This window comes from Lactuca serriola, chromosome 8 (genome assembly GCF_051521515.1).
Source record: "Lactuca serriola cultivar US96UC23 chromosome 8, Lser_US96UC23_V15, whole genome shotgun sequence".
In the NCBI taxonomy this organism is placed as follows: Eukaryota; Viridiplantae; Streptophyta; class Magnoliopsida; order Asterales; family Asteraceae; genus Lactuca; species Lactuca serriola.
Genome location: NC_136415.1, coordinates 209,990,460 through 210,015,986, shown reverse-complemented (window position 1 = coordinate 210,015,986; position 25,527 = coordinate 209,990,460). Strand labels below are relative to the sequence as shown.

The following is a 25,527-nucleotide window of genomic DNA, read 5'->3' as shown; positions in this document are numbered from 1 at the left end:
CCCGTTTTTTTTGAAAAATACGTGAAATATTCTAATAGAATACTACACTGTACATATTCTAAAAAATAATTTTCAAATGCAAAATAAATGGAAAAATCTAAAAATTCTTTTTTTTTTAAATATTATTTTCGGAACTTGAATTAACTAAAAAAAATTTAAAAAAAATAAAAAAAATCCCGTTTTTTTTGAGAAATACGTGAAATATTCTAATAGAATATTACACTGTACATATTCTAAAAAATAATTTTAAAATGCAAAATAAATGGAAAAATCCAAAAATTCTTTTTTAATAATTATTTTCGGAACTTGAATTGACTAAAAAAATATAAAAAATAAAATAAATAAAAAAATGCGTCTCACAGTCTCACAAAATTAGGCAGTCTCACATGAACCTAACCATATATATATATATATATATATATATATATATATATATATATATATATATATATATATATATATATATATATATATATATAGGGTGAGGTTCAATAGAGAACTATAATTAATCAAGGAAACAAGGAACCAATCTTTTTTTCAACTTTTAGAACTTATTTTTTATCAAAAAAAAAACTAAAAATACAGAAATTCATAACTTTTTATCCTTTGTCCAATGATATAAAATTCGAATTTTTTTTACGTCAAATTCACAATGTGAATCTTCGAAAATTCACAACGTGATTCCGGATTCACACGGTGAATCCGAAAAATATTTTTCACATTCACAATGTTAATATATTAATTTAGATATTTTTAGATTTTTTCCGATAAAGAATAAACTCTAGAAATTGAAAAAAAGATTTGGTTCTTTGAAGAACCCATAATTATGGTTCTCTATTGAACTTTTATATATATATATATATATATATATATATATATATATATATATATATATATATATATATATATATATATATATATATATATTGTAATTAAAGGAGCATTAATTATATAAACTATATTTGGTTCACCAGTAACATACATGCCGATGATTTCGAGTTTGTTTATCCTTCTCACCAATCTTTTATTTCGCTTCATAAGACGTAACATAATCTGTCAAATCTATTTTAAAGAAAAATATGGTATGTCACGTCAACAAAAAAATTCACATACAATGTGAATCGGCAAAAAAAAAATGTAAAACATTGAAGAACAAGTTACATAAAAATTATGAGGTAATTCAAAAAAAAAAATACCTAGTATAAATCTGCAAAACATAGAAAAATTGCAAATGTAATGATTTGTTTTTTTTTTATGAATTTCATTTAAAAAAAAAAGCCTCGAAAACCTAAATAAAATCTAAAGATGATAAAATTAGAAATTTGAATATAGTAATTACTAGTAAAAAACCGTAAAAAAAATTTAAGTTATAAAAATAAAAGTTATTTTTTTTTTACAATATCCCTTGAAAGAATCCCTATGATTATATATATTTGTAAAAATATGTAATGCTACATTAATAAATTTAAACTTAAATCCAGAATTTTTATTCAAATTCAAACTTTATGCATTTAAACTGAAAAACCAAATAATCAACGGGACCAGGATTTGTAGGGCTGTAGTCCAGTACCCTTCCGCACATGGCGAACAACATAATCCATTAATCCATGTAAATATCGTGTACCCTAGGGGCAATATCGTCAATTCACCAATTACTACCCCTATAAAACCAACTTCTCTTTTTTTAACGGAAACCCAAACAGAAAACTCATACACAACTACACCCAAAAAACGAAACGCTCCCTCCGACTCCGACGTCAAGATGTCACCGGCGATCGAGAAGTCAAGCAGGATCCACCACATTGTCAGAGTCCGACAGATGCTCCGCCGTTGGCGCCGTCGATCCTCTTCATCTTCACGGCGGTGCATCGCAAGTGATGTGCCGGCTGGACACGTAGCGATCTGCGTCGGAATCAATTGCAGAAGGTTTATCGTGCGAGCGACGTACTTGAATCATCCGATTTTCCAAAAGCTTCTGATGGATGCCGAAGAAGAATACGGTTTCACGAACATCGGTCCGTTGACGATTCCGTGTGAAGAATCGGAGTTCGAAGAGATCCTCCGGTTCATATCTCGACCGGAACTCGGTAACAACAAAAAACCGAGCCGTCACGTAAATCTCGAGGATTTTCAGAGGTGCTGCCACGTGGATTACGTAGGTGAATCTAAGCCGCTCCTCCATGGATCAGTGTATTAGAATGTAAAACTGAAATATACGTAGCGAGTTAGTAACTGAGTCAACTCGGTTTGAGTTTGATAATCTAACTACTATTCTAAATTTTTTCCAGAGTAGAAGTAGTTAGGATTAGTTTCAAATACTTTTCACCTGTGTTGTGTGTGATTGTTTTTTGTTTGGGTGATTGGCGAAGATGAGTTGTAACTTGACTCAGTCCGAGTCGTCCCGAGTTGAAAAAAGTAGATGACATTAATTGGACATTATTACTTTGTTACTTTTAAATCTTAATTATGTTATTATCATTCATTTTAGTCATTTATTCTTTCTTCCCTTTTTAATCCGTCATTAATTTTTTAATAATATTTATATTACATCAAGGAAAAGTGGAAAACCACTCAAATATCATTCTTTTTGATATTTATAATAAGTTTTTAAGAAATAAGAGAAAAATCATCATTGCTGAAATACGAATGGTGTTCATTGTTCAATGCCACTCACTATCAATGATAGAGATTTAAAAAAAGGAAAAAGGTCTAGCAAGTAAGTGGGGGTGTCTTCCGTTTAATGTTTATGAAAAGTCATCAACTTTATTAGTGCAAAATCATAAATTAAATACTCTTGTCCTTTTAAATCATTTTCAACATATTTTTTTCAGAAGGGCCATAATTTATTAAGACATAAAAAAATAAAAACTATATATAAATTAGGCTAGAAAGTAAATCATGGAGCATACATATCAAAGAGACAAGTATGGATATGAAGGAGATGTATAGTAAGTATCAGATTTTAAGTTAAAGCATAAATATTGATGTATTTGAACTTCTTTTAACCATTTTGATCAAACAATATATTGCGTAGAGGGCTTTCTTGGAATCTTTACAATGAGAATCAATCATGGTGGGTTCTTCACCAACAAGTTTGGAAGAAAGTATGTGGATGGAAGGGTGACTTATGTTGATAATGTCGATTAAGGAGAGTTATCTATGAGGTGGGTTTAATATAGAACTAAATTTGTTTGTAAAACCATAGAACCAATGTTTTGACCATTAGATCAAGGACAAAAAATGTATGATGGTAAAATAATAATTTAATTTAAACAAAATGAAATAATAGTTTGTTAATGGTATTCCTAAGTGTAGCAAATCAAACTCAACAAAATAGGAATAGAAAATTCAAGTATCAATCATAATAAAAACTAGGTGGGGAACCCTGCGTTGCGGGAGTCGGATGCAATAGGTTTTTCAGCAAAATTGAAATATGAATAAAATAACTTTACATTTTAAGAATGACTTTTAAAAAAATTAAATTCCTATTTTTTACATATTCATTTTCACTATAGGATGTAAAAAGTTTGTTTTTTTATATATATATTTGTTTTAAAAAACAAAAATTGCACCTTAAGACGGATTAGAACACAAAATGATCGGGAAATCGGAACTATTCCCAATACGTATCCGCACAAAATATGGGTACTGACATAAAATGACCTAAAACGGATTTAAACACAAACACATAAACAGGGGAGCATTCTTGCCAAAAGCCACGTAAGTTTACTATTCCTAAAATGTGTCCTCCTTTTATATATATATATATATATATATATATATATATATATATATATATATATATATATATATATATATATATAGGGAAAAGTTCAATAGAGAACCATAATTATGGGTTCTTCAAGGAACCAAATCTTTTTTTCAATTTCTAGAGCTTATTCTTTATTGAAAAAAAATCTAAAAATATCTAAATTCGTATGTTAACATTGTGAATGTGAAAAATATTTTTCGGTGAATCCAGATTCACGTTGTGAATTTTCGAAGATTCACATTGTGAATTTGACGTAAAAAAAAATTGAGTTTTATATCATTGGAAAAAGGATAAAAAGTTATGAATTTCTGTATTTTTAGTTTTTTTTTTTTTGATAAAAAATAAATTCTAAAAGTTGAAAAAAAGATTGGTTCCTTGGTTCCTTGGTTAATTATGGTTCTCTATTGAACCTCATCATATATATATATATATATATATATATATATATATATATATATATATATATATATATATATATATATATATATATATATATATATATATATATATATATATAGGGAAAAGTTCAATAGAGAACCATAATTATGGGTTCTTCAAGGAACCAAATCTTTTTTTCAATTTCTAGAGCTTATTCTTTATCGAAAAAAAATCTAAAAATATCTAAATTCGTATGTTAACATTGTGAATGTGAAAAATATTTTTCGGTGAATCCAGATTCACGTTGTGAATTTTCGAAGATTCACATTGTGAATTTGACGTAAAAAAAAATTGAGTTTTATATCATTGGAAAAAGGATAAAAAGTTATGAATTTCTGTATTTTTAGTTTTTTTTTTTTGATAAAAAATAAATTCTAAAAGTTGAAAAAAAGATTGGTTCTTTGGTTCCTTGGTTAATTATGGTTCTCTATTGAACCTCATCCTATATATATATATATATATATATATATATATATATATATATATATATATATATATATATATATAAGAATTCTAATAGCATGAATCAATAAAAAAAAATGACCATCAAAAATCTAATTACGCTTTAATGTTCATTGGTGAACAATGATGATTAATGTTCATCTAAACATATGAACATTCATAAATGTTCATAATTGAACATGTAAGAATGTTATGATCTTATATGAATATTGTTCATAGGTTAACAATGACGATTAATGTTCATACGTGAATATTGATGCTTAATATTCTTGAATTTTTATAATTGAACATGTATAAAGTTTATGATAAAAAATGAATATCAATTATATGTATTTTATTATGTTAATCTGTAAACATATGTTTATAGATGAATATGTGTTTATGGATGAATATTATCTCTAAAAACCTCAGAATTAGTCATATGCATACATATTTAATATTGAACAAAACAATTATTCTTTAAAATTAAACAAATCATGTATGAATGTTTAATAATGAACATGTATAAATTTCAACAATTAAAACTAAGATTAAATGACAAACCATTAAACCTAAAAATCAAACATTCCAAATCAACAAATTCCACTATTTTTCCTCAATCCTAATAAATAAAATTCCCTTATTTTTGTTTTTGAGTACTTTTACAACCTTGTCAAAGGTGGCTGTTTTTATTAGCTCTCCAATTACATAATTTCTGTAAATATGCCAAAAATCACATATATTAATTTTTACAATCTTTCTATTTTAATTAAAAGCTCGGAATCTAATATGATCAAAATGAAACATTATAATTAAAAGTAGAATCACAATCAAAACATCAAAACGGAAGAAGAAATTGTATTAAAATTGGGGTTACACATACCTAGAAACAATATTACCAAATTTCCTACATCACGAAAATGTCCATGATCCAAATCTATCAAATTAATATGTCAAAGTATTACCAAAGATAATTATACTAAAACAATATTAATTCAAAATAAATAATATTTTACCTTAAAAGCATACATAAATCCCTACATGATATATGTATGTATGTATCATGCTCTTGGATGGGTGTAGTGAATATGTTGCTTAATTTTGTTAAATACAATCAACATTTGTTTGAACATGCAATCTCAAATTATCGTATGCATGAGTATTTATGGCAGAAAATAGATTGATGAATCAGACAAAAAATATAATAAATTGCATCTACCTTAAAGTAAAATAAATGGTAAGTGAGCAAACCGAATACGAGTGTAAGGAAATTTGTCCTTCATGAGTTGACAGGTATCTGCCAAATAACCCCTTCTCAACATATAGAATAAGGATACATGTATGAAATATTTGTTGGATAACTCATCAAGTGAGTTATTAAAGATGTCCTCTAAGTCACTAACTTTCACCATGTCAACTGCAAGGACAAAAGGAAACACTCAGTTTTGGAACAACATTGCCGTCAAAACGTGCTGAAAAATAGTCACCAAATTGTAACTCGTTATCAATCATAGTACTCCCTTATCAAAGTAGAGCTTGTAGTCGCCTAAATAAAAGTAAATTTAATCAACATTAGACCATAGATCGACAACAACCTTCTTGAACAACATGTGATGAATAAAAAATGGGTGACCCTTGACGCCTATGGGTACATAAACCCCCTCCCAAAACATGAATACTAAAAAGTGTTGGTATTTTATTCAAAAATTGTTTCAAAACATAAACATAGCAATGGAAGACTTTAGATTTGAACAAAATAAAACTAATTTTATTCAAAGATCATTTTGCAAGACTTAGAAGATAAAAACAATCATAGAAAAAAAAGTGTTACAACCTTTGAAGAATTTGATTCTCATGGGAGATTGAAAGTTGATGAAGTGTGACATAGAAATTCAAGGTAGAAGTTCTCTAGAGATATCCACCAACAATAAATCAACTTTATAAGAAGATGGTATTCTTCTTGTAAAAGAATCTTTTAAGCTCTTAAGAAAAAGAAACTGGTTTGCCTTAGTATGCAAGTATAATCTTCAACAATTTATGTACCTCTTTACATAAAAATCTTCTTCTAAAATGATTATCTCATGTACATTCTCTCAGTTCTTCTTCAGTGCTCCTAGAATGTTCTTATAGTCACTAGCTAGTGAGTTAACGATGTATTCAATTAGTATCTTATGATATGTTCATAGCGTAATCATATATCCAATCTTGTACATAATATGACATAAATGATGGATTCATTTTCCAAACAAATAGAATATAAATCGTTTCATCTAGCTCAACCCTATGTTAGGTCCTTTTGAGATAGACTCAAAATGGTGTCGTGTGACAATACCAAGAATCCTCAAAAAGAATATGGTATCTTGACCTCTTTCAAGATATTGTTAATTCATGCAAAAGAATTTAAAACTTTTAACATTCATCTTTATATATCTCTATATATTTTATATTCTAATAATGCATCTTGTTAATCCTAAGTCTTTCATTTTAGAAATACTTTCCAAGTTAAGGTGAAAACGACCTTGCATAGTCAGAATGTAATTTTTCATGATTAAGTATATCTCATTCATACAAGATTAAGAATATCACTATGCACCTACTAGTTCTTACTAAACACAAACATCATCTTAATTTTGATATAAAAGTACACCTTGTATTTATATATTATAATGACGATTCCAACTTTGAGATGTTTGCTCTATATCCACAAGTGGATCTTAAGCATAACACATTTTTTTAAGATAACATGGATTAAGAAAACCTCCATGATAAGCAGTGGCGGTGCCAGGAATTTTGATATCGGGATACAAACATTATCAATATATATTCTATGTAGTTATTATATCTTGTACATTAAAAAACATGGTACAATATTTATGTTGGGGGTACAATAACATAAAACATGTTTACAAAAATTTTTTTTTATATACATAAAACAATTTATAGTTTGTATATCGTATGTGGTTCGATATACTTAGTTCACTATAAACAATGTCTCTGATACCAATCTGTCACACCCCCAAACCAGAATGGCGGAAACATTCGGGGGTGGATGACTTCACATAGTATCACAACCATTGAATATTGTAAAGAAAGTAACACAACCATCACATATATAATGAAAACGTATGTTGTTGCGTTATACATAATAGAAAAAGAATATTACAATGAGATGATAAATGTTCAATAATAAAACATCTTTAGTGTTTCCTTCTCCAAAAGCTGGTGGTTACCTGTATTACTGATTCCCTGAGAAATACAAGTGGTTTCGAAAAAGTGTCAACAATTAAGTTGGTGAGTTCATAAGTGTTTTGCATTGAAAAGTATGTCCTTTTTGATAGTAAATCGATGAACGAGGTTTTCAGAAAATCCAATATTTTCTATAAATGATTTGAAAAGTTTCCCGTGTTGGAGTGCATTAGTGTTTTCCATGCTTGAATAATAGTGATAAAATTTGTATTAACAATAAAATGGAAAACTGAAATGCATGTATGAGTCTCGTAAATCTAACTTGTTTTTATACTTTTATGTGAGTTTTATAACCATGCTATTGACAATGATGGCCTGTAACAACGTTCTTCAGGCGTTGGAACTGTTATGACATTTGTCACCCCAGGCCTGCCGGCCTAGCTGTAGCTAACAGCTTAGGTGTGGGATTGTCAATCCCGTATAGATCTATACACAAGTATCACGCTCCCCCTACAAGGGATTATGGTATATAATACAAGACTTAATAATGCATACTCGAACGTACGTGAAGCTGTCTCACATTACTAGGTATAAACAGATTTACGATGATAAAAGACTTTACTTCATTTGAAAGTATTTCATTTGTCAGGATGTATACGTAAAATGTATGAATAACTTGTTATCTATGTTCGTTATAGCTTCTCAAAAGTATGTTTTCATTTAGTAAGAATAACTTGGTGATATAATAGCCTTCTAAGCATAAAGATGTTTATAAAAACGATACTTCGACTCCTAATGTACTTGTATTTTCCCCCCCTAAAACATGAAAAGAATTGAAAAGTAGGGGTATGAACTCACTCATTAAGTTTGAAGAGAGAGGCTAGGTTTGAGCAGAACTTCGATCGCGGATGGTCGCGTCGTCGGGCTCTTCGGGGGCTCTGCAGCGTAAATCTTTCGTCGGGGGCTCGAGTGCGGAAACCAAGGTAAGAAAAGGGTCTCTGGAGCTGGGAGAATGGCTGAGAAATGGTGAAGGTGTGCCTAAACTCAAAGCTTATGCCTTCTATTTATAGGGCTGGAAAACCCCGTACGCGGCGCGTACTTCCGGAGTACGCGGGGCGTAAAATGGCGTCATGGCTTACGACTCGGGTCTAGCTAGCGTAGCTTGGGCGGGTCGATGGGACTACTGGGTCTAGCCGAGCGTAGCTTGGGCGGGCCGATGAGACTCGACTCTGGGTCTAGTACGCGGGGCGTACTCCCAGAGTACGCGGGGCGTAATCCCTGCTTCCGACTTCTAAATTCCGTAACTTTCGCGTACGAGCTCCATTTTTCGCGTTCTTTATATCCACGCGTAGGTGAGATTATGCTCTACAACTTTCATTTAGACTCCGTCGGCTAGTTTTGAATTTATTTTTAATGATATATTTTTAATAGGCCGGGCCTCCTAAAGTTCGTTAAAAATTCATAGGTTCTTTATTCGACGTCGGTTTTCGTTTGTCTTTTTATTGTTTTATTACCACTGAGGAGATCTTCAACTTCCGTTTAGGTGGCGATAGCTAAATAACACTCGATCTTCAATCTGAGTTTTTAACCCTCTACTACTGTTACGAAACTTTGAAAATTCGTAACTTCTTCATACGAGGTCCAATTTGGGCGATCTTTTTATGTACGCTCACCTTTCAACGAGATCTACGACTTTGGTTTAGATACTTAAGGCTAAAATGTATTTTATTGAGATTCTACTTTTTATGTCAAATAATGTTTTAACGTCGTGTCGTAAATATACGAGTGGTTATAATTTCTTCAATATAACCCGGTTTTGAGCGTTCTTTATGTTCTTGGAAACCTTGGCATGATATCTAATATTTGATGTATCCCAAATTAGATACTTGAACACTTTATTTTCGAGGTTAATTTCGTTGCTTTTTAGCTTTCGAGTGTTTACAATGCTTTTTGGGAAAAATAGGGTTGTCACATCATCCCCCTGTTAAGGGAATTTCGTCCCGAAATTTAATCTAAGATAGAGTTTACAGTTTTAGGAAAAAGATGCGGGTATTTTTGTTTCATCTGATCCTCGCGTTCCCAGGTGTATTCAGGTCCCCGTTTGGCGTTCCAGCGGACCTTTACAATGGGTATGCGGCTTTGTTTAGTCCTTTTTATTTCCCGATCCATGATCTCTACTGGTTCCTCCACAAATTGAAGGTTTTCATTTATTGCAATTTCGTCTAGAGGGACGACAAGGGTCTCGTCGGATAAGCACTTCTTCAGATTCAATATGTGAAAGGTAGGGTGTACGTTGTGGAGCTCCTGAGGTAGTCTAAGTTTGTAGGCCACTGGACCGATCCTGGCAAGGATCTCGAATGGTCCGATGTATCTAGGGTTCAGTTTCCCACGTTTTCCGAAGCGTATTAAACCTTTCCAAGGTGAGACTTTGAGTAGGACATGGTCTCCAACTTGGAATTCCAAGGGTTTGCGTCTCTTATCTGCGTAACTCTTTTGTCTATCCCTTGATGCTTATAGATGTTCTCGAATTTGAACAATCTTCTCCGTAGTCTCCCTTATGATTTCTGGTCCAGTGAGCGTGTTGTCAGTTGCTTGTCCTTTTGCTAGTTGCGTGTCCCCCACTTCGGCCCAGCACAAAGGTGACCTGCATTTGCGGCCATAGAGGGCTTCGAACGGGGCAGCCTTGATACTGGTGTGGTAGCTATTGTTGTACGAGAACTCGACCAATGGTAGATGTGTGTCCCATGCTTTGCCAAAATCGATTACGCAAGCTCTCAGCATGTCTTCTAGGGTTTGTATAGTTCTCTCGCTCTGGCCGTCGGTTTGTGGGTGATAAGCGGTACTCATGTCTAGTCTTGTCCCCAAAGCTTTTTGTAACGACTGCCAGAACCTTGAGGTGAATCTACTATCTCGGTCCGAGATAATGGATATGGGCACACCATGCAGTCGTACAATTTCTCTGAGGTATGTCCTTGTTAACTTCTCCAATTTATCCGTCTCTTTGATCGGTAGGAAATGTGCTGACTTAGTTAACCTGTCGACAATTACCCAAATGGTGTCGAGTCCGCTTGTTGTCTTGGGTAACTTTGTTATGAAATCCATGGTTATCCGCTCCCACTTCCATTCGGGTATTTCTGGTTGTTGTAATAAACCCGAGGGCTTCTGATATTCCACCTTGACTTTGGCACATGTCAGGCATTTGCTTACGTAGGTAGCAATTTCGGCTTTCATGTTTTGCCACCAGTACAACTTCTTGAGATCGAGATACATCTTATCGGAGCCGGGATGTATGGAGTATCGTGTTTTATAGGCTTCGTCCATAACGATTTCTCTGAATCCACCAAACTTCGGTATCCAAATTCGATCCATGAAATAACGAATTCCGTTGTTCTTGGTCTCAAGGTTCTTATCCATTCCTCTTAGGGCTTCTCCTGTCACATTTTCGGATTTCAAGGCTTCTATTTGGGCTTCCTTGATTTGCGTGAACAAGTGTGAATGGATTGTCATAGTTAGGGATTTCACTTGGCGTCCTGAGTACTCCTTCCGACTGAGTGCATCAGCCACTACATTAGCCTTTCCGGGGTGATATCGGATTTCGCACTCGTAATCACTTAGTAGTTCTACCCATCGCCTCTGTCTCATGTTGAGTTCCTTCTGGTTGAGGATATGTTGGAGGCTTTTATGATCAGTGAAGATGGTACATTTAGTGCCGTAGAGATAGTGTCTCCATATCTTCAGAGCGAAGACGACTGCTCCTAGCTCAAGATCATGCGTTGTGTAGTTCACTTCGTGCGTCTTTAGTTGTCTTGAGGCGTAGGCGATGACCTTCCCTCTTTGCATTAAGACACACCCAAGTCCTTGGTTTGAAGCATCACAATAGACCACGAAGTCCTCCGTTCCTTCTGGCAAGGTTAGGATGGGCGCACTACATAAGGCTCGTTTTAGTGTCTGAAATGCGTTGTCTTGTTTTTCTCCCCAGTCGAAGGTCGCATTTTTCTGGGTTAGGGTGGTAAGTGGCTTGGCAATCCTTGAAAAGTTCGGTATGAACCTTCGGTAATATCCGGCGACTCCCAAAAATTTCCGGATTTCTGTAGGGGTTCTTGGAGTAGTCTAAATATCTATTGCCTTTATCTTGGAGGGGTCCACGTGTATTCCTTCTTTGCTTACAACATGTCCTAGGAAATCCACTTCCCGAATCCAAAATTCACATTTGGAAAATTTTGCGTAAAGTTTCTCTGCCCTTAATGTTTCCAGCACTTGGCGGAGATGTTTGTTGTGTTCTTCCTGGCTTCTTGAATAGATGAGTATATCATCTATGAATACGATCACGAATTTATCCAGGAAGGGACGACATACTCGGTTCATTAAGTCCATGAACACTGCTGGAGCATTCGTCAATCCGAAGGGCATTACTACAAACTCGTAGTGACCATAACGTGTTCGGAAAGCCGTTTTGGGGATGTCTCCTTCCAGTACTCGCAGTTGGTGATAACCAGATCTTAGATCGATCTTTGAGAAGTAGCTTGCTCCCTGAAGTTGGTCGAATAGATCGTCTATGCGCGGTAAGGGATATCGGTTCTTGATCGTGAGTTTGTTTAGCTCCCGATAATCGATGCACATGCGAAAGGATCCGTCCTTCTTCTTCACAAATAGGACTGGCGCTCCCCATGGTGAGAAGCTTGGTCTGATGAATCCCTTGCTCAGCAGCTCGTTTAATTGACTGGATAGTTCCTGCATCTCGGCTGGGGCTAAACGGTACGGCGACTTTGCTACAGGGGTAGCCCCGGGGATTAAGTCGATTCTGAACTCGACTTGACGTTTCGGTGGAATTCCTGGAAGATCTTCTGGGAAAATATCCGGGAAGTTGTAGACTTCCGGAGTATCTTTAATGTTTTTCGATTCTCGTTTCTTGTCTACTACGTGGGCTAGAAAGGCATGATATTCCTTACGAAGATATTTTTGTGCTTTAATACAGGAAATGATTTGTAAACTTGAACTAGGTTTGTCGCCATAAATGACAAGAGATTCGCCGTTTGGCAGATTTAGGCGAACAGCCCTTTCGTGGCAAAGGATATCGGCATGGTGAAGGCTCAACCAGTCCATACCAATGATGACATCGAAACTTCTTATGGCAATGGGCATAAGATCGACTCGAAACAAGCGCTCATTTAAACTTAGTGTGCACCCTACGTACAAATCGTTTGCATGTTCTGTTTTACCGTTTGCCATTTCTACAGTGAATATTTTATTGAGTGGTTGGGGTTTTTGATTAAGTAGGTGTTTGAATTTATGACTCACAAAACTTCTCTCCGCACCGCAGTCAAAAAGTATGCATGCATAAGTGTTGTTGAGTAGAAACGTACCCGTAACCACCGTGGGGTCCGCTATTGCTTCTCTCTGTCCTACTGCCAGCACTCTCCCCACACTGCCAATATTTCTTTCCTTGGGACAATCCCTCATGAAGTGTCCAGTCTCTCCGCACCCATAACACGCCCGACTTACTCCAGTGCCAGAAACTTGAGTGATTGGTCGTGCCGGTGCTTTACAGAAACGGGTTGTGTGCCCTTTCCTGTCGCAGTTCTTGCAGTGCATCTCGCGACAAATACCATGGTGAAGGTAGTTGCACTTGCTGCACTTGGGCAGAATTCCCGCATATGGTTTTGTTGGCGCAGAGGTAGCAAGAGTTGTGGTGGGGGTAGTAGCAGCATGAACCGCAACCATTTGCTTCTTTGAAGGTTCTTGCGAAGTTTGTCCCTTCCTTTTGTTCCAAAGTTTCTTCTTCTTGTTGTTGTTGGCATTGATTTCATTGTTGCTGTTCCCTTTGGTTGGTTCAGCCATGATAGCCGCGACTCCTTGACAGACGCCATGATCAACAAGTGATTGCGCTAGTTCCTTGGCGCTGGCGAAAGTCAAGGGTCTGGAAGCTAGCACACTTCCACGAAGTTGGGGTGATAGTCCCCAGATGTATCTCTCGACCTTTTGGCTCTCCAGGGTTAACATGCCTGGGCAAAGCGTTATTAAGTCACTGAACCTGTTGGTGTAACCTGCTATATCCGAACCTATCATCGAGAGGTTCCACAGTTCCTGTTCAAGCTTCTGAATCTCGCCTCTTGGGCAGTATTCTCGAAGGAGCATTTTTTTCAGGTTTTCCCAACCCATGGAGTTTGCCACCACCAGGGTTAGTGTCTGGACGTGGCCGTTCCACCATGTCAGGGCGCGTTCGGAGAAAGTAAAAGCGGCAAACTTTACTTTGCTTTCTTCAGGACATGCACAGATTTCGAATACAGCTTCTGTTTTCTCTATCCATTGAGATAGAGCCAATACTCCCCCAGTCCCGTAAAAGGGAATAGGTTTTCCGTTGGTGAAGTCTTTGTAAGTGCATACCCCTGAACGGCCTTGACCTTGGCCATTTGTAAAACTGTTTGTTCCTCCCCCCGATCCGTTGTTGCTCATTTGTGCCATTGCTGCAGTTACAGCAGCGGTTACAGCAGTCTGGAACATAACGGTGTCCATAATTGGAGGAGGTGGTGGAGGTGGTGTTGAAGCTGAGTTTCTGCGTGTTGATCTACGAGGAGGCATGTTCTGGTAGAGAAAAATAAGAATGAATACTATAAGTTTCTAATGTTTTGACAATCGTGTGTTAGTTGCATCTTGTAATTTGTTTTGACTTTAGTTTATGGTTTCAAGGTAGGCATAGAAATTTAAAACTCGAAATTTCTGAGAGGTATATAATAAGAAATACTTCATATTTATACATATAGGTCACACCTGAGGTGTGTTACTTTGCATATCTTATTCGGGAAAATTTGATCCTCCTAGAGATCTCCGATTACGGATACAACAGGGAAAACAAGGGAAATAAAGGAAAAAAAAACTTTTACCCGAAATCCTAATCTATAACAAAATTGTTGGGCATCGAACAAGCTCTACTTGCGGCGTTTGGAGCTAGACTCGGCATCCGACCGTTTGACTCCCATCAGTCGCCTCTCAAGATCTGCTTGTTGTTCCTTCATCTCTCTTATTTCTGCCAGAGCCATTATCATTTGATTCTGAAGCGTCCCCGTGTAGATTTGGGTATTCTCATGTAGTCCTTCCAAACGGCGGATGTCAGCGGCATTACCTTGGGTAGCAGCATTGACCTCGCGAACTCTGGTTGCTTGCCTGTCCGTCTCGTAGTTCTGGGTAGCTATAGCGTTCACAAGAACAGGAAGTGCTTGATCAGCTGAGCTTCCCCCACTGACATTGTAAAAATCTCGGCACATGTCGAAAGGAGGGCGTACACCTTGTTGGCGGCTCCAGTAGTAGAGGTGACTTCCCCACATGGAAATGGGTCCCGGTTGATATGGTCTGATTTCGGGAGGATGAGGGATGGGAGGGTCGTACACTTCTGGCTCGGAGTCTGTCTCGCTAGAAACTTCCACGATCTCCTCGTCGACTTCGAATTCCTCTCCGACTTCGACTTCGAATTCTTCCTCAATCACCCCTTCGGGTTCTTCCTCGACCTCTTCTTCGATTTCCTCTGGGTCTTCCTCCGGGTCTTCTTCTATCCAACCGCCGTTGCCTTGGTTTGGGTAGTAGGGATCTCCTGGTAAATGGAATCCGACCATTTGTCTGTACTAGGATGGATGTATGAGAACTTTATAAGAAAAGAAAATTTTATTTAACGACTTACTATTTTTAACTATAATTTGTACAACTATTTTTAATGATATTCCTATAATATTTCAATTTGGCGAAACTAAATTAATTTGTATTTGGTAAGTTCTTGGCTTGTTGTCCACTATGACCATTCCTCGACGTACATTGGTCAAGTCCAGGATAAATATAGTTGATCAGGCTATATTTATTCTTGACCTGATTACATACCCCGAGGCTCAATCGTAGTGTCGTAACTTGCCTTAATACTTTTTAGTAAAACTTGTTATGATACGAGATTAATGCATGCTTTTAAAAATGTATATCTTTAAAAGAAAGTATTTTGCTCATGAAAATATTTCATCAGAGGGTTTTTGGTCCCCTTTGTATTTATAGTTTGTATATCGTATGTGGTTCGATATACTTAGTTCACTATAAACAATGTCTCTGATACCAATCTGTCACACCCCCAAACCAGAATGGCGGAAACATTCGGGGGTGGATGACTTCACGTAGTATCACAACCATTGAATATTGTAAAGAAAGTAACACAACCATCACATATATAATGAAAACGTATGTTGTTGCGTTATACATAATAGCAAAAGAATATTACAATGAGATGATAAATGTTCAATAATAAAACATCTTTAGTGTTTCCTTCTCCAAAAGCTGGTGGTTACCTGTATTACTGATTCCCTGAGAAATACAAGTGGTTTCGAAAAAGTGTCAACAATTAAGTTGGTGAGTTCATAAGTGTTTTGCATTGAAAAGTATGTCCTTTTTGATAGTAAATCGATGAACGAGGTTTTCAGAAAATCCAATATTTTCTATAAATGATTTGAAAAGTTTCCCGTGTTGGAGTGCATTAGTGTTTTCCATGCTTGAATAATAGTGATAAAATTTGTATTAACAATAAAATGGAAAACTGAAATGCATGTATGAGTCTCGTAAATCTAACTTGTTTTTATACTTTTATGTGAGTTTTATAACCATGCTATTGACAATGATGGCCTGTAACAACGTTCTTCAGGCGTTGGAACTGTTATGACATTTGTCACCCCAGGCCTGCCGGCCTAGCTGTAGCTAACAGCTTAGGTGTGGGATTGTCAATCCCGTATAGATCTATACACAAGTATCACGCTCCCCCTACAAGGGATTATGGTATATAATACAGGACTTAATAATGCATACTCGAACGTACGTGAAGCTGTCTCACATTACTAGGTATAAACAGATTTACGATGATAAAAGACTTTACTTCATTTGAAAGTATTTCATTCGTCAGGATGTATACGTAAAATGTATGAATAACTTGTTAGCTATGTTCGTTATAGCTTCTCAAAAGTATGTTTTCATTTAGTAAGAATAACTTGGTGATATAATAGCCTTCTAAGCATAAAGATGTTTATAAAAACGATACTTCGACTCCTAATGTACTTGTATTCCCCCCCTAAAACATGAAAAGAATTGAAAAGTAGGGGTATGAACTCACTCGTTAAGTTTGAAGAGAGAGGCTAGGTTTGAGCAGAACTTCGATCGCGGATGGTCGCGTCGTCGGGCTCTTCGGGGGTCTCTGCAGCGTAAATCTTTCGTCGGGGGCTCGAGTGCGGAAACCAAGGTAAGAAAAGGGTCTCTGGAGCTGGGAGAATGGCTGAGAAATGGTGAAGGTGTGCCTAAACTCGAAGCTTATGCCTTCTATTTATAGGGCTGGAAAACCCCGTACGCGGCGCGTACTTCCGGAGTACGCGGGGCGTAAAATGGCGTCATGGCTTACGACTCGGGTCTAGCTAGCGTAGCTTGGGCGGGTCGATGGGACTACTGGGTCTAGCCGAGCGTAGCTTGGGCGGGCCGATGAGACTCGACTCTGGGTCTAGTACGCGGGGCGTAATCCCTGCTTCCGACTTCTAAATTCCGTAACTTTTGCGTACGAGCTCCGTTTTTCGTGTTCTTTATATCCACGCGTAGGTGAGATTATGCTATACAACTTTCATTTAGACTCCGTCAGCTAGTTTTGACTTTATTTTTAATGATATATTTTTAATAGGTCGGGCCTCCTAAAGTTCGTTAAAAATTCATAGGTTCTTTATTCGACGTCGGTTTTCGTTTGTCTTTTTATTGTTTTATTACCACTGAGGAGATCTTCAACTTCCGTTTAGGAGGCGATAGCTAAATAACACTCGATCTTCAATCTGAGTTTTTAACCCTCTACTATTGTTACGAAACTTTGAAAATTCGTAACTTCTTCATACGAGGTCCAATTTGGGCGATCTTTTTATGTACGCTCACCTTTCAACGAGATCTACGACTTTGGTTTAGATACTTAAGGCTAAAATGTATTTTATTGAGATTCTACTTTTTATGTCAAATAATGTTTTAACGTCGTGTCGTAAATATACGAGTGGTTATAATTTCTTCAATATAACCCGGTTTTGAGCGTTCTTTATGTTCTTGGAAACCTTGGCATGATATCTAATATTTGATGTATCCCAACTTAGATACTTGAACACTTTATTTTCGAGGTTAATTTCGTTGCTTTTTAGCTTTCGAGTGTTTACAATGCTTTTTGGGAAAAATAGCACTACAAGAAAAAAGGCCTTTTACGACGCGCAAAATACGACGCTCATTGATCTATGTTACGCAAAGGAGAGTGACATTAGAAAAATGTCATCTCTTCAAAAAATTTTAGGATAGAAGACACGCATTATTGCGCGCCCTTAAATTAGTGTCTAAAAAAACACGGAGGGCACCTATAATAAAATGCGCGTCGTCTAAGGATGTCGCTTTATATTTTTTAATGGAACGCGCGTTCCATCCTTTAATAGTGGGGGAAAGGGGGAAATGAAATTCTGAAAAAATTAAAAACACCGCCAAGCTCTCCTCTACCTTCTTTCAATCGTTCCTCTCTCTCTCTCTCTCTCTCTCTCTCTCAATCAAATACCAAAAATCGACTATTGTTGGAACTAGGGTTCCGGTTCTTAGTGAAATCGAAGGTTTTTTGGTCACCAGGCCATGAAATTGATCAAAGGTTTTTTGGCCTAGAACCACCAGGCCACCCTTTTCCTCCATCCATGTCCCTCCTTTCTGTCTATCTCTAACAGACCACTGCAACATCACATTCACTTCCCAAAAGATTGTGTGGATTCTGATATGCGATATTTAGTTGTGAGGTTCCTGAAATCATATTTTTGACCTCAATCGATATTTTCATATTTTTGAAATTCTTAAAATCCTCTTCGATTAAACGAATCCCTAAAACCCCGCCTCATACCCACCTCCAACCCACACCGAATCTTTAGGCATCGCACGCCGACGATGTACATGCCTTATCGACCAACACTTCATCCACCATTACCATTTGTAGCTCTCTCACCCCATCTTCACTATTAAACCTTGCGAAATCCTTATATAACATTCCGACGACAATCAGATTCCGGCGCTCTATGACTGTCGACGGGAGCAAAAACCTAATTTCAAGTCAATGGCCTGTGTGTATATTCTGGTACAGAACTCGGAGGAGGAGGTACGAGTGGATTTGGAACAACTTCTTAGAGAAGGCAACTGATATCCTTGACATCTTAAGGCCGAACAAGTGCCTCTCGATCTCATTTCACCATTTATAGTTCCATTACAGAGTTTATAACTATGAACATGTTCTGAACAACAAGCGCCTCTCGTCATGCTTTTTCAATTGCAGATTCTGATTTTAGGTCATCTCCTCTCCTCGCCTCTTCTTTGTTTCTTTTCTATTCTACTTCTACATATATATGATTTAAATTCAATATATATTATATGATGGAGCTGGCTACTTATATATATTGATGGAAATTAATATATATGGATGCATATGCAGAAACTGGCAGACTATGTGGGACTACCTTGTCACATAGCTCAAGGCTGCAAGTATTGTGTTGAAGATCATAAATCCTCATGCCTTGTCAAAATTCAAAACGATAAATCCACAAGGTCAAATTCTTATATCTAATTTCATTGTTTATTTTATTTTTATTAATGTATGTTTTGTTTAATTATATGTAGGGAGTATGTAATGGATCTAATTGGGCAACCAGGAAACATGTATAATCCGGATTCATCAATAAATGGAGATATACTTTCTTCGGTGCCTTCACCATTTCAAAGCTCTCATTTGAAAGAAGTTGAACAAGTTTATGTGGACCGAGCATCCATTTCTCAAGTGAAGAGTACGTGGTTATTAATTGTTAATTAATATACATACATACATACATAAAACTGTCCCGGCCCCCTAAATAATGTATATGATGAATTAATGTGGTAATTAAATGAATGCATGCAGGCATTGAAGGAGGAGGGGGAGTATGTGAGGAAGAAAGCAGTGTAGTAGAATCAAAGGAAATGAGATGTGTCCCAGTCCCAGTCCCAATCCCAATTGATAGAAACTATAGAGTTTGTGAGATGATTGAAACGCCAAAAGCAGTGAAATACAGTAGTAGTGAGCAGTTATCAGATATTGATCATGGCAAGAGTACAATTAGAAGCAATAGTTTTCCTGTGACTGCTCCAAGGTACTTGACCCTTGAGCCATCTCTTGCAATGGACTGGCTGGAGATAGCTTGGGATGACTTGCATATCAAGGAGCGTATTGGTGCTGGTAACCATTCGCCATTAACCATTACCTTAATTACTACTCCAAACTCCAAATCATTTATATTATATACTATAACTACTTAATTAATAAAATATAGCATTAACATACATGGGTAATGTTGGTTGTTTCAGGCTCTTTTGGGACAGTGCATCGAGCAGAGTGGCATGGATCGGTTGGTCTTTTTCTATAACCAAAACACAATGCATCATTGATTATATACTATTATTTTCAGAATCTAATTAATTTAACTCTTTTGTTTTTTATTGTACGTATGTGTAGGATGTGGCAGTTAAGGTATTAACTGTCCAGGACTTCCAAGATGATCAGTTGAAGGAGTTTCTGAGGGAGGTATATATATAGTATAACTATAACAAACATTATTTCTATATTTATAATGTATGTTTTTATATAAAAAATTGTATTCAAAATTTGGTGTTGAATATTGGTTTGTTGTAAGGTTTCAATTATGAAACGAGTGCGGCATCCGAATGTGGTTCTGTTCATGGGTGCAGTGACTGTTCGCCCACATTTTTCAATAGTGACAGAGTACTTACCTAGGTAGCCTAACCTCCCTTTTCATTTTATATACAGTATAACTCAATCAATATCATTATCATGCATGGAAAGTTGCTTTTTGTTATATATAACTGATGATGAAACATTAATTACAGGGGTAGTCTATTTCGTCTTATACATCGACCAACAGCTGGTGAAATTATGGATCAAAGGCGACGTATACGCATGGCTTTGGATGTGGTTGGTTAATTACACTAAATTTTTATTATTATGAATCTTGAATTTCAACAATAATTAAAATAATTATTATTTGTTGTTGCAGGCAAAGGGTATCAATTATCTTCATTGTCTTAATCCTCCAATCGTTCACTGGGATCTCAAATCTCCAAACTTATTGGTCGATAAAAACTGGACTGTCAAGGTACTTACATTAATCCAACACGTACTTAATTTGTAACTAACCGTTTTCTGTATTTGACCCACATGTTATATATAAATGTACGTATTTGTAGGTTTGTGATTTTGGGTTATCCAGATTTAAAGCAAATACTTTCATATCATCAAAATCTGTTGCAGGAATAGTAAGCTTCTGTAATTACAGTTTGTTAGTCGTTTCTTGTCCTGTCTGAAATATACCATATATGCACATGTAACTATAATATACTAGTATAAGTAATTAACTGTTTCTTTTTTTTTATATATATATCTATATATGTAATGATGACAGCCTGAATGGATGGCCCCTGAATTCCTGCGTGGTGAGCCCTCGAATGAAAAATCTGATGTTTACAGTTTCGGTGTCATCTTGTGGGAGCTCGTCACCATGCAGCAGCCATGGAACGGACTCAGCCCTGCCCAGGTCAGCTTAATCATAAATAAATTAAAATAATCCTTTTATTTATCATATAAGGGAAAAAATCTTTTTTAAATTACTTAAATTATATTCAGGTTGTGGGAGCAGTGGCTTTCCAGAACAGGAAACTAACGATACCCATCAACACCCCTCCGGCATTAACTTCACTCATGGAATCATGTTGGGCCGAGTAAGATTTAACAAACACTTGCCATCTATCTATCTATCTATCAATCTTTTTATCTCAGCTCCTCTTGTACTTTTTCTAAACTGGTTAATTAATTTTCCATGTGTTTCACAGTGATCCTGCTCAACGCCCAACTTTTAAGAGCATTGTTAACTCTTTAAAGAAGTTGCTCAAGTCTCCGGCACAAATGGGACCTCCATGAATTCACGACTACATTTACATTCTCTTCTCTTCTCATTTTTCTTTTTTTTTCTGACATTTTCATATATACCAAACTACCTGAACCTGCAAATGGTTCTATAAACATCTAGATAAACTATCATAAATCGAAACATCCTCAAGGGATCAACTAAAATATGTAAAACTTAAAAGGGCTAGCTTCAGGTTTATGGACCTAGCTAGCTAAGTAATCCATATAAGTTTCTTAATTACTTCTTCACAATTCAATCCTAGTAATGCATTACATTTGAGAAACAACAATATTTAATTGTTACTTATTTTTAACAACTGCATGTTTGTTTCTAAATTGGTTCAACAACATAACTTGGGGTGATAAATGGTAGGTTTTTATTAAAAATTTTAACTTTTTTAGATTTTTTTTAATGTTGTCTATTTTCTCTCCTATTATGTTTGTCTGAATTAGAACTTAAAAGAAGAGATCTCAGAGGCCATTGATCAGCTAAGGGAAGTTGAATATGAAGTCATTATCACATGTTGTAAAAAATTCGTTTATTTTATTCTTCACCCTTCTACAAGCCTTTTTAACATGTTGCAGGAACCTAAACCTAAGAAACAGTCCGCTCCTACAGCTAAAATTGGATCGAATAAAAAAACTGTTAGTAAACCTGTAAGTAGTTCAGATGAATCTGAATTTGAATCTGAATCATCGGATGATAGTGATTCATCAGATGAAGAAGTGAGTCAGAGTGTAAATCTCTTGGCACTTGGATACAGTTTGTCTAATTTCACATTAATTTTGTCACTTTTTAGCAGCATTCTCTACATGATACATGTTGTTCTCCACTTTTCTAAGTATTCTTCTATGTAATTTAGGAGGCGCCAAAAAAGCCAGCTGCTGTTGCCAAGAATGGTGCTGCTGCAGCCACCAAGAAAGCCAAGTGAAGTGATGCGTCTGATTTAGAAGACAGTTCAGATGAAGTAAGAGAGCTTTTTGGTTTTGTGTACAATTTTTACCGAGTGAAGTGATGAGTTTGTCATAGTTACTTTAAATAAGGTAGTGTGTTTGGTATGCAGTAATCAAAGAGGGAATGGAATCAAGCATTACAGTGTAATCTGATTCCTGCAATTGTTGCTGCAATTGATGCTGATTTCTTATTGTAAGTGTTGTTGCACTCTTCTGCTGATTTCTAAAAGATACCAAAGGGTACAAATGTTTTTTTCATGAATAAGAGCTATTTCTGTTCTTCTTCTTCTTCTAGTTGTTGCACTCCTCCATTCTTCATTATGGGTATGCAGCAGCTCCAAATGACAGGGTATAATTAATTTTACTTCTTTTATTATATAGAAGTTTATTTAGTGAATTCTTTTGGTTTATCGTCTAGAAGAACTTCATACTTTTTCAACCCAACACCAAAACTCGGTTTTTTTTTTTTTTTTTTTTTTTTTTTTTTTTTTTTTTATATATCATTGTTGTCCATTTCATATGTGCTACTGCTCCAAAAGTCTTGTGCCTGATTGGGTTTATTTTTATTTATGGTTTTATCTTTTTTCAGATTTTCATGTGGCTGTTTTTTTTTTTATCATGGAATAGAGATATAAGTTTACCCTTCCACATTGCCATTTGCTATTGGTGTGGAAAAGGCTGTTTTTCTAGTAGTGAATTATGCAGGTTTTGAAGTTTTTGATGGAAAAGAATAGTGTTAATGCTCTTCATAGAAAAGTATGTTGGTATTTTAGGAAATTTGGCTAATAATTTAGTTAATTATATAAAAAATGTTGAAATCTTACATTTGTCTACTATTGGAATGATTATTTGTAGTATTACATTTGTCTACTATTCGAATGATTATTTGTATAACATTAACTTTTGTGCAATGCATTGTATTATTTGTATATGGTATTTTATTTTCCATTATGTGACATAAAATGCAAATTTAATATGAAAATAAGTAAATCCATAAATAATTTTTTTTTTAAATTTAAAATTACGATACGCAAAAATGTGTGTCATCTTCATTTATGACATGGCCTTTCTTGACAGGGGCTTTCTTGATACGCATTGCGTGTCATTAACACGCGCGTTGTAAGGTTACGACACGCGAATGCGTGTCGTCTTCCTTTATGACAGGGCCTTCCTTGATACGCATTGCGTGTCGTAACCGCGCGTCGTAAATGCGTGTCGTAAATGCGCGTCGTAAATGCGCGTCGTCTATCTTTATGACATGGCCTTCCTTGACACGCATTTGCGCGTCGTCTGAGCCATTTACGACGCGCAATGAGCGTCGTAAAAGGCATTTTTTCTTGTAGTGTAGGGTTGTCACACATTATTCAGCCCCAAAAGGTATAAATCTTGAACCTTTTATGTTTCCTTTTGATAGATCTTAAAGTTAGCTCATGATTTGTTATAGTTTTGGTCCCAAGACCTTGGTTTTATGGAGTAGAAGCTACTTCATACCTTATGAGCACCATGTTATGTTGGTTTTGAGTTTAAGAAGTCATAAAAATAGGAGCTTGTGCACTCTAACCCATCTATGCATGAACTCTTGAGCTTTTGAGTGGTTTTTGGACTTAACGGTTGGGTTTGTTCCCTTTTGAGTCATGCAAAGGCATAAAGTTTGTGACTTTATCATTTAATACATCTATTAGGTTTAGATCTGAGAGTTAGGAATTTAGTCTTAAGGTATTAAGGTCTTAATATGAAAGTTGGAAAGCAAGATGATCACGCAAGGGGAAATCCTGGCTATGCAACGTGTAGCCTAGTTTGTCCCGTTTATACATCGGAAGGCTCTACGTGGGGCGTATAGCAAGACTACACATGGTGTAACTCAAGAAGACCAACTTTTAGTAAAGGTGGATGTTAGGTTAAGAGGGGTGGGTCCTAACCATGGAAGGGTAAAATGGTCTTTTACCCAAGTAGGTCAATCAGAAACCAAGACTTTTGATTTGGGGTTGCTACCTAATTCCAATTAGGTTTTATGATGTGTTGTTTTGTGTGGGGGAGTTTTAGTCTAGGCAGCTCGGGTGTGTGATTCATTTGTCTGACTTCAGATTGAGGCGAGTCTTCTCACTATACTTGTGGGACAAAGGCACCAATGCCGACCCACTAGTTTGTGCTAGTTGTCTTTGTGACTCTTACATGTTTATATTGGGCTAGGCAGCTAGTTGTCTTCGCATGTTTACTTCTCTTTTGTGACTCTTGTATGTATGTATATATATATATATATATATATATATATATATATATATATATATATATCAAGAATCAAATCTTATAAATAATATATTTGCATCAAGTTGTTGTTAGTGCGATCCTTTAGGATCATATATTATCTAGCAATATCATTTTATAATGACTAGTGAGTATATAAATCTTTAAAAAACTGCGTCTTATGTAATGGTACGTTTTAGCCTTGGAAGAATGTCCTAACCCAAGTTAGGTTTGCAAGCCATTGTAAGTACAACTTTATATACACAGATATGTTGAAAATAATAGTAAAACCAGTTTTGACATAAAACATTTTGGAAGCGTGTTCTAACCAGTTTTGCGCATTTCAGACGAGTTTTGTATGTTCTAAATTTGTTCAACGTGTTTTAAACACACATATCTATGAAATAAAAAGGTGAAAAAATAAAATATAATACGAAAAGAAATATGAAAAAACCTAAAAAAAACTCTAATATACTCTATATAT

At 35.7% G+C, this 25,527-nt stretch overlaps 1 protein-coding gene across 1 annotated transcript; it reads left to right on the top strand.

Moving 5' to 3' along the window:
- The first annotated feature begins 1,762 nt into the window (after positions 1 to 1,762).
- On the top strand, positions 1,763 to 22,083 carry LOC145067822 (serine/threonine-protein kinase CTR1-like). Its single transcript, XM_079014862.1, has 12 exons — positions 1,763 to 2,113; positions 19,326 to 19,438; positions 19,511 to 19,674; positions 19,788 to 20,102; positions 20,231 to 20,271; positions 20,379 to 20,447; positions 20,557 to 20,657; positions 20,771 to 20,855; positions 20,938 to 21,036; positions 21,343 to 21,474; positions 21,564 to 21,658; positions 21,770 to 22,083. The coding sequence occupies exons 1-12, from the start codon at positions 1,763 to 1,765 to the stop codon at positions 21,855 to 21,857; spliced, it is 1,653 nt and encodes a 550-aa protein (XP_078870988.1). The 3' UTR covers positions 21,858 to 22,083.
- Positions 22,084 to 25,527: the final 3,444 nt, after the last annotated feature.

What these genes read in the sequence shown, in the direction of transcription:
- LOC145067822 (XM_079014862.1), top strand. Translation starts at nt 1,763, where the DNA reads ATGTCACCGGCGATCGAGAAGTCAAGCAGGATCCACCACATTGTCAGA. An exon ending in GAGCAGAGTGGCATGGATCG is followed by an intron (nt 20,272 to 20,378) that starts GTTGGTCTTTTT and finishes ACGTATGTGTAG; the next exon opens with GATGTGGCAGTTAAGGTATT. An exon ending in GTGACAGAGTACTTACCTAG is followed by an intron (nt 20,658 to 20,770) that starts GTAGCCTAACCT and finishes CATTAATTACAG; the next exon opens with GGGTAGTCTATTTCGTCTTA.